Raw genomic sequence first — 9,866 nt, 5'->3', positions numbered from 1 at the left:
GCTGCGATCCTTTTATAATGTTTTCCAGTTGTCTTGTTGCAAAAACCTGCCATTTGATATAACAGCATACAACATGAAGCATGTCTTCACTTAGATCACAGCTAGTCATGCATGAGGTAAGCAAGATCATTCTAGTTTTCCCCGGCCAACAGCTATAATGTGTCCTTGCATTCCTGATGTTGTATCCCCAGTGTTTCTACAGACTCAGAGGAACAAAGCCAAGGTGAAGGGATGTCTCTGTTTATCCTGAAGACACAAGTGGGCATCAATCATGTTTAGTCAGCCTGGGTTTGTATAAACTAAAGAAGAACTAAAGGGTTAGGCCAGGGACGTTCTGGGAATGTAGATAAAAATCAAACACATTTGAATCTTTGAGTCCCAGAATGCATGAGAAAGACTGTAAGATGTATTAAGTAATTACATGTATGAGATCTGGGGATGCTTAGTTTTCTTCTGCAGGATGTGCTGTCTGCTTCCTCTTCTCCAGCATGCACCACTCCATTATTTCCAGCCTCATGTGCAATTTTTTCTGGCTGCAATTAGTACTGAGCAGATGGACAGATGTTGCCAATTTGGGAGGATTTTTTACAAGGAATTTCTTCAATCTCCTCACAGTCTGAGCATTACATTAGAGGTTCAGCTTTCAAGGAAGAGTAGGTGTTGTACCTTTCTCCACTAGATCTGACAAGGTTTGAGCTTGGTACAGTGGTACTGTGCGGGCTAGTACCAGAGCAAAGCCACCAGAAGCTTTCGTGTTTGAGGAAATGTAAAAGAGATAAACAATACACAGCAGCAACAGCAACAGATCATCCATTCATCTGTTCTGCCAGCTCCAGGCTAGATAACAAGTTTACAGACAGTAAGTGCTTGAAAATACACCCTACAAGTATAACTGCAGGCTTTCCTTCCTGCCCTGGCAGAATATGAGGAAGCAGGAAAATAAGCAGAGACACCCCAGGGCACAATTAGTTAGATATATTTTCTGTGGAAAGCATAAAATACAGCAATCACTACAGAAACCTTAAAGTATATAGACTCAATTGCAGAAAAAGGTTTTAATTACAGGAGTAAATGTTATTACCAAGTGATAAGCTAGACAAGGGCAAGCCTTGTTACAAAGATGCCTTGTTTCTTCAAATATCAGAGAGCATAATCACAGAATCACAGAATGACCCAGGTTGGAAGGGACCTCAAGGATCATGTAGTTCCAACCCCCCTGCCTGGCAGGGCCACCAAACATACACCTTTACTAGATCAGGTTGCCCAGGGCCCCGTCCAACCTGGTCTTGAACACCTCCAAGGACGGGGCATCCACAACCTCCCTGGGCAGCCTGTTCCAGGGCCTAACCACTCTCCTAGTGAAGAACTTCCCCCTAACATCCAACCTAAATCTTCCCTCTTTCAACTTAAAACCATTTCCCCGTGTCCTGCTATTGTCAGCCCTTTAATGACACGCTAAGACACAGGTACCGAATTCCTACACCTAAAATCAGGACTCAAAGGATCCGAACCAGTGAGAGAAAACAGATGCTCAAGGCTGCTTATTCACAGCATCTGGGTTTCTGTTCTACGAGAGCTCGTAATACAACCAGAGGCCACGACTTCCCTCTGCTGGACACGCACTTAAACCACAGTTTCACCGCACTTGGTACATCCCGCTCACCCCTCCTCCCTTTGAAGCCCAGTCCCGCCCTCGTGCTGGGGCGGTGCGGCTGCTCAGACGGACGAGCGTCATCGGAGCGCGACGGAAGCGGGGCCGGGAACGGTGTTACCGGTGTGAGGAGAAGCGCGGGAGCCGCCGCCATGACGTCGGCCCTGGAGAACTACATCAACCGTATCCTGCTGCCGGGCGGACGGGCTGCGGGTGGCGGACAGAGGGCGGGCTGGGTGCGAGTGGTTAGGCCCTGGAACAGGCTGCCCAGGGAGGTTGTGGATGCCCCGTCCTTGGAGGTGTTCAAGACCAGGTTGGACGGGGCCCTGGGCAACCTGATCTAGTAAAGGTGTATGTTTGGTGGCCCTGCCAGGCAGGGGGGTTGGAACTACATGATCCTTGAGGTCCCTTCCAACCCGGGTCATTCTGTGATTCTGTAATTAATTCTGACTCTTGAGCTTATTACACGTGCATGTTACAGAGAACGTTAATGATTCTATTTCAGATATCTCTTATTCCTTCCTTAATGAACTCTTGTCAGGTACTGTCGCAGTAATAACTTCTGATGGAAGAATGATTGTGGTGAGACATTTATTTTGGGGGGCAAAGCAAGGTCTCAGGACACTTTGCAGTTTCTTGGGAGAACAGTCGGTTTCACAACAAAGTCCTTCCTTCTCTTGCCATTTCCCCAGCTTTTATGGCTGAGCATAACGTCATGTGGCGTGGGATACACTGTGTTCAGTTTGGTTCAATGCTGTGTTCCCTCTTGTGCCTTGCTGCCCCCAGTCTGCTGGCGTTGGGTGGCTTGGATGCTGCCTTGGTGTGATGTTGGTGCTGCTCAGCCACAGCCAGAGCACTGAGGTGCTGTTGGCACTGTCACAGTGCCAGGTGCAGAGCACAGCCCTGTGTGGAAGGTTAACCTCCTGCTGTGAGGAAGGTTAACTCCAGCCCAGCCATGCCCAGAATCTAACTGTTCTGTTCATAGACCTTATTTTTAATGTTGAATTTCTGGAGGTTTTGGGGTTGTGGATGCCCCATCCCTGGAGGCATTCAAGGCCAGGCTGGATGTGGCTTTGGGCAGCCTGGTCTAGAGGTTGGCAACCCTGCACGAAGCAGAGGAGTTGAAACTGGATGATCATTGTGGTCATTTCCAACCCAGGCCATTCATGTTTCTATGAAATTTCCATACAAGGAAGACTAAAAGTTGTACAATCAGCTGTCTAGAGGAAGGAAATAAAACTTCATCTCTTGTACCAAATAGTGTAGCTTTTAGTATGAGCACTGTATACTTTTTGCTTGAATTCATTACCATTTTCAAAGTTTTCTTCTCCAACTGTTTGTGTTCAAGACTGACATTAGAACCTAAAAAGAGCATCTGTTCTCTAGTATCTTAATATTGCCACTTTGCTGTTTAAGGTATTGGTGAGAGCGAAGATATAAATTTAAAAGGCAATTAACAAACTTTATTATTGTGTGCTTATCTTTTTCCACTCAGGGAACCCTCAAAGGTTTTGATCAGACCATTAACTTGATTTTGGATGAAAGCCATGAACGAGTGTTCAGTTCTTCACAAGGAGTTGAGCAAGTAGTGCTGGGATTGTACATCGTAAGGGGTGATAATGTGTAAGTAGAGCATGTTTTTGTTTAAACCAATAAAAAATTTCACTGTGTGCATATATATATATATATAATATATATATTTATATGCATGTGCAGTCATGTATCTTATATCTTCCTATCTATGGATAGCTCTGCTAGAGCTATTAAAGGTGAGGCATATGAAGTATCAAGTAACTATGCTTCTCTTGCAAAAGTGATTGCATTGTATTGTTATGATATTGTTGGTCTAGAATACCTGAGCTGTAAATTAACCAGGTCACACAGTGATAACAATGTGAAGAAAGGTCAGTATGAAGCGCAGCATTTTTCTTCTTTAAGTCTAGGCATTATGTAGATGTACTTTATTCCAGTCTGTGTATGGCAGAATCTGTTAACAGATGAAGAGAGAAAAGAATGTACATATAATAAGACAGAGATTATGTGCAACAAATTAGCAATCCGGTACACAAAGTTAACTTTTAATAGGATTTATTTAGGGACATTAAGGGAGAATTAAGATAAGCATTAGGGAAAAGGGAATGCTTCATATTAAAAAAAAATGCTCCGAGTTTTAGGCTTGACAGTATAGCAACTGATAGTTAAAGCTGATGTAGCAGCAGATTGAGGGGGTAAATTGACATTTGATGTCAAATGCCATGATGCAATGAGCAGAAAAGCTCATTAAATGCAGAGCTGATGATATGGGGAGGCCACGAGAGTGGTGGAAAGAACCTCCAGTAAATGAGCCTGCCAGGAAGATGAATTTTGCAGCAGCATTCTGAAAACATATATATGTGTATATACACACACACACACACACACACACACACACATATATACCAGGAATATATATATATGTATTATTTTTATATATTATTATGATTGATATATACATTTATATATGTATATTCTGTTCATGCCAGCACAGGTAAGAATTTTTATTTCCAGTTCCAAGGGATATTCATGGGAAGTCACTTTTGACTTTACCCTTATAATAAAAAAAGCTCAGAGGGGGAAGGTTTAGATTGGATGTCAGATGAAGCTCTTTACCAAGAGAGTGGTGAGGCACTGGAACAGGCCAGAAAGGCTGTGGATGCCCCATCCCTGGAGGTTTTCAAGGCCAGGTTGGATGTGCCCCTGGGCAGCCTGGTCTAATACCAGATCTGAAGGTTGGTGGTCCTGCCTTCCAGCTCAAGCTGTTCTTTGATCCTATGAAAACACATTAAAAAAATTGACAAACAAGCCAAGGTAGCAAAGAAGCCAGATCTTTCTTCTTACTACTTGATTTCTTTTTTCACTATATCAAGCTGCCACATTATTCAAATATACTCAATATATTCTTTTGTAGAAAAAAAAAATCTATATATATTTGTATACTTAACACATACAGAAATACGTTTATTAGAAGGAATATTTCTTTATTCCTGCAAATATTAATACACTGATGTTTGCTGTTTGTATGAAAGAAGAGAGAGAAACTTTAGCTTCACAAAAGGAGACTCTGAGGTGGTAGGGAAGCTATTGAAAAATGAACAGTCAAGGGATAAAGTGGTTTCAAGCATTGCAGTGTGGATAAGTGTGCACACTAGAGGCTTGCAGTGAGTATGTACCATCAATCAGAAAAACGCAGCACATTTCAAAAGCAAGTGGAGACTTTTTAAGGGAGAAGGACTGTTGAATTGGGAAAAATAGGAAATGTATTTCTGCTAGATAGTTACGTGTCTTTAAAAAAACAAATGACTTAATAATAACAATAGTAATAGCAATAACATCTTAAATGCATGTGTTTTTGCTATGAAGCAGACTTCAAAAGTGGCAGATTTTATTTCATAGAATCATAGAATCACAAGGTTGGAAAGGACCTACAGGGTGATCTAGTCCAGCTGTCCTCCCTTTACCATACCTACAGGAAACCACTAAACCATATCTCCTAGCTCCATATCCAGACGCTTTCTTTTATATCTAGGAGAATGAGATCTGATGGAAAATCTGTATTTGATGGCATGACATTTATGCTCTGATACTACAGCCAGTTTTTAATCTAAGGAAATGTTTTAAATTGAGAAGTTCTTGTTGGATAAAAAAGCTGTTAATAGTGATGTTGATCCAGCATCAGGTTTTCTTCACCCAAGAATTCTAAAGGGATTCAAATATGAAATTAGCATTCGTGCTATCAGTACTTGAACGTTCAGCTGAGAAACGCAGTTTGTGATGTCTGAGTTGCCAACATGCTGAAGATCAAGTCAGTGATAGCACTGAGAAAGCTGCTTGGCATTCTGATCTACTCATCATCATGGGAATCTCGCTACCCTTGTGGAGATGTCTTACTTTTGAACTCAGTCCCGTCCTGTCTCTGTCTAGTTCTTCATAAATACTGATGCATCAGGAAGGAGAAATACTAGGGATTATTAGGAAGAACAATAGAACAGCAGGCATCATTGTGTCATTGTGTAAATACCTGGTATGCCTTGACTTTCAGAGGGCTGCAGTAGGAAAATGCACAATGAGCAGAAGTTAGAATAACCAGAGGTATGAAATGTTATATGTCAAGGAAAACCTGAATAGACAAAGGCTTTTCAGTGTGGAAAAGGCACAGCTGTAGAGTCAGCTGATTGCTGAAATGGTACAGTGAGGTGGGAGATAACCATGAGAATTTGGCATTTAAGTGATAGAGCTCTACAGTTCAATTTAAACAATAAAAACAAAACTAAGTCTTCACTTTCTAGGTTTGCATCAGAGGATTTTAACAATTGGTAACTTGTTTTTTATTACAGTGCTGTCATTGGTGAGATCGATGAAGAGACAGATTCAGCTCTTGACTTAGGGAATATTCGAGCAGAACCCTTAAATTCAGTTGTGCATTGAAAAGAAGAGAATGCACAGGGACTTTGTAAATCTTTGGTTGTACAGACCTATTTAACAATGTTCAACAGTTTTTACAAATTGTGCGTAACTTGTTTAGTCACCAGTTTTTTTATTATGAATGTTGTAGTTTTGCTTGTAAATTAAAGTTTCTACATTTTACTAAGTATGTTTTTTGTTGGATTTACTTTGGAGATTTCATGCTGTGTAATTTCACTACGAATAATGGGAAACTCAAGCAATATCAGGACAGGGGGCTCTGGTATAGAGTTCAAAGAAGGTAATGCATCTCTGTTCACAGGCTGACATAGATGTAGGTGCTAGAGCATTCTTGGAGAAGCTGAGAAAGGTGATTTCAGACTCTCTTTCAGAAAAGACTGCTGACAAAAACTGGCAGCACAAAGCCCTGTTAGGTTGATAGGCTGTGCATTGTTGAACTGACTCTTCTTCAACAAGGTAGGCAAAGGATGGTCTGCTCACGGGTCTGGTTAGAATTTCAGACTGCAATTCAGTGCTGCCAGGAGGGAGCCTACTCAGAAGCAGAGTTCTGTGTGACAGCTTAAACTGTCAGCTGTGAAGTTTGGTTACCTACACATGTAGACAGCAGCAATGTTAAGATTATTTTTTACTTTTGGATTGCATTCAAATATTCTGTTTCAACAGCAGATTTTATTTCCTTTTTGATGCCATTGGTTTTGGTCTGGATTTGACCAAAGACTGCTAGTTACACTGGTGAAGAAATCGGAGAGAGAAGAACTGGTAACAAAGGGGTTCTTTAAATCAAACAGAAGGCCCACTACCCTTCTAAAAACTACAAAGGTGAAATCATAGCCTAATAAAGTTACACTCTACAGTGGATTGTTAGGTCTTAATTAGAGCTTAATTTTGAGAGAAGTTCCGTTCTCAGATGTTGGAAGAAGTCCGGACGAGGAAAAAGAGAACCACAAGCCGTTATTGTTTTGGACAGGGCTGTGCCAGTTGCTGTGTGACATTTGGCTTGCTGCTAAGATTCCTGTGGTTTCCCACTCTGTACAGATGTAGAAAAGAAAGTGTTTCCTAGGAGATAAGTGGTATTTTCTGCAAAAGAAGTCCTTTCTCTCACTGAAGGAAAGAAAAAAGTACTCAACAAAGAAGAATAGTTCTCAGGCTTGAAGGTACTCTCAGTACGGACTGCTGGTCTTAAGACTGTCAGATGGTTCTTCAGAGTACATGGAGAGTCCTACTGAAATACATATAAGGTGTCAGTTCACGGTGTTCTTGAAAACCGGCTTTTCCTGCCAAGAGCCAAAATCAAGAATATGATAAATAACAAGTAACTGAGTAAAATTCAATGTGTCCTTGCAAATTAGCAAACTGATTTTACAAAAATGAGCAGGGCAGAGAAAGATGATGCTGAGGACAAAAGGAAGTAACACTGAATTGGAGGTAATCGTCATAATCCACTACGTTTCCTGTGTTGCCTGACGTTGGTCGCTTCCTCCTTTTGTTTATTTAAAAGACATCTTGGAGTTAAGGGACAAATCTTGGCTAACACTGGAAAAGGATGTCTCCAGTGAAAGGACTAAACTGGCTTATAAAAAGATGTGTTGAATTCATTTGGTGTGCACTTTCACCACAAAGATGGCTTCTGTTTTGCTTCAAGCACACCAAATGAATCCATGTGCAGAGCCTCCGTGTCCACACATCTGCAAAATTCTTCAGACATTAGTTGGTCAACCCATAGGTTGAAGGAATGTGGGTTTTTTTTGAGGACTTAGTCTGATAAGGGAGGCTTTCTGTCCAGCTCATCCCTTGCTATCAACTACAGCCTGTTACCCTTAGGCCTTGGACTTGGTGAGTATCAAACATGCTGAGCTAGATCTGGAGATTCAACAGGTAGTGTGATGTATCTAGTATGATTCCATTAGTATACTACCTTTCCAACAAACATACCATTTCTGTATGTGTGAATAGATGCTTTTCCACCTATTAGTTTCCGATGGGTTAAGCTGTGCTCCACTGAGAATTTTACTCTGCAGGTAAAATGATCCTAAATACCTGGCTGGTGTTCTCAATGCCTTGCTGAGAGGTGATTTAGTTGATTCCATGGCTGACAGTTCATGGCTTGGTATTTTGTCGTGTCCCTTTAGGAATTGAATGACCTTGAAGGCACTTCTCAACACAATGAAAGCCTCTCAGAAGAGACTCAAACTCCAAATGGGAGTAATGCCACTGTAACTACATGGTTTTTTCTTGCAAGGTTTATTTGGTCTATAGTATTTCTAAACACATCTGCCTCTTTCGCATCCTTCAGGCTGTGGGTATAAGGAGCCACAGTGCCAACCAAAGGAAGTGTGAGCCACGGAGCCAGACGTAGCAGCTCTGCCTCCATGTCCGGCACCACTGTGTGCAACTTGGCTAATTTTTAGTAATTGTATTTTCATTCCTACCTTCCAGCTGTGTGTTCTGCTTAGTGATTAGAACCATGAAAGTCCATGAGTTTTCTTCGAGTGGAAGAGGGTTCTTCAGTCTCAGTTGCTGTCCAATCAAAGAGGGGAAGCTTGTACCAGGTTTAGTTTAACTACATGTGGCAGAAGGTAGTGAGTCAGGTGTTTGCCTTGAAAATCCCACACCTGCCTCTAATACTCTCTTAAGGATTTATTTATTTATTTATTTATTTATTTATTTACAGTAATTTTTACAGCAATTACAGAAATGGTGACATTTCTTCCAGTAGTAGAATCCTCCCTGAAGAAAATAAAAGCTCTGCTGACGAAGGTAGAAATCAAAGGTGAAAACAATAGCAGTCAGACTCCTGCCAAGAGCCACTTGCCTGCACTGTGAGCCTGACCTTATCCAGGCAGTAATATCTTCCTTCCTGGACCTTGCAGCACGTTCCAGGAACTCGGGGACTTGTGCTGAACAACGTGTTGCTGCTGTTAGTCTGACATCAGTAACTCTGGCCCTGAATGGGTGCCAAGAAATGTCACTCCACAATGAACTCCTCCACTTGCACCGTTATATAAACGGTGTGGGTTTCTCCTGGGGACACAAGGGCAGGAGGAGGGCAGTCCCTGTACGATTTTTGTTCTCTGAAACATCAGTAGTGGTTGTTCCCCACACCTCCTTGTCATCATTGTTTTGTTTTCTACTCTAGATTTATCTTTTCTTGACATCGTTGTAAATTTTGCCAGTAGTGACAATTGCAATGCGTTACGTGGAAACCGAAATGGAAATTGCACAGGTGGAAAAAATCAGAGAAACAGAAGTCCATCAAAAAGAAGGAAGAAGTGGGACAGCGTCCTGTTGGAGGTGGACAGGATTCAGCTGTACAGCAGCACGGATCAGAGCTAAGTTCTTGTGAACAGACACAATGTGCATGTTACGTTATGAGAAGCACTGGAAAAACTCCTAAAGTGCAGTCCTTGCTCTGGGATTGTTGTGCTTAAGTGTGTGAGAATTCTCACCTGTATAGTTTCAAACTTAGCTCAGCTTACGATGCAGATAGAAACCTGTATGTGGATACATGCTGCAATGTTTCTGCTAACCATCCAACCTCTGGTAGGTTACGGTGAGCATCTGCACCAATGGTGCAGGTGACACGGTGTCCTCAGTGACAGGTGCCCAAAATTGCTTAAAAAGCAACACGAGTGCAAAAGACCAGCAAAAACACACAGCTACATGTAAAGGGGGGGGAAAAAAAAGCTATTATTTCACACTGAGTTTCCATTTTTATTTCTAATAATTAAGAACTCTTCTTACCAACTGCAACCCA

At 41.7% G+C, this 9,866-nt stretch overlaps 1 protein-coding gene across 2 annotated transcripts; it reads left to right on the top strand.

Annotated features, from left to right (window-relative positions):
* Positions 1 to 1,752: 1,752 nt before the first annotated feature.
* Positions 1,753 to 6,278, top strand: LSM8 (LSM8 homolog, U6 small nuclear RNA associated). Of its 2 annotated transcripts, none has more exons than XM_015853520.3 (4): positions 1,753 to 1,834; positions 2,193 to 2,233; positions 3,147 to 3,274; positions 6,025 to 6,278. In XM_015853520.3, the coding sequence occupies exons 1-4, from the start codon at positions 1,804 to 1,806 to the stop codon at positions 6,113 to 6,115; spliced, it is 291 nt and encodes a 96-aa protein (XP_015709006.2). In that variant the 5' UTR covers positions 1,753 to 1,803; the 3' UTR covers positions 6,116 to 6,278. The 2 variants fall into 2 exon arrangements, with proteins under 2 accessions (XP_015709006.2, XP_085383938.1); XM_085527812.1 differs by having other exon boundaries at positions 1,753 to 1,964; positions 2,157 to 2,233.
* Positions 6,279 to 9,866: the final 3,588 nt, after the last annotated feature.

Source organism: Coturnix japonica, chromosome 1 (genome assembly GCF_054131305.1).
Source record: "Coturnix japonica strain WE chromosome 1, WE-NBRP24, whole genome shotgun sequence".
NCBI lineage: Eukaryota > Metazoa > Chordata > Aves > Galliformes > Phasianidae > Coturnix > Coturnix japonica.
The sequence above is the reverse complement of the archived record's forward strand: the minus strand, read 5'-3'. Positions and strand labels throughout refer to the sequence as shown.

Excerpts from the sequence above, each read along its gene's own strand:
- LSM8 (XM_085527812.1), top strand. The coding sequence starts at position 1,934 with ATGCCCCGTCCTTGGAGGTGTTCAAGACCAG. Across the intron at positions 1,965-2,156 it reads TTGGAGGTGTTCAAGACCAG|ATATCTCTTATTCCTTCCTT; the intron begins GTTGGACGGGGC and ends ATTCTATTTCAG. Across the intron at positions 3,275-6,024 it reads ATCGTAAGGGGTGATAATGT|TGCTGTCATTGGTGAGATCG; the intron begins GTAAGTAGAGCA and ends TTTTTATTACAG.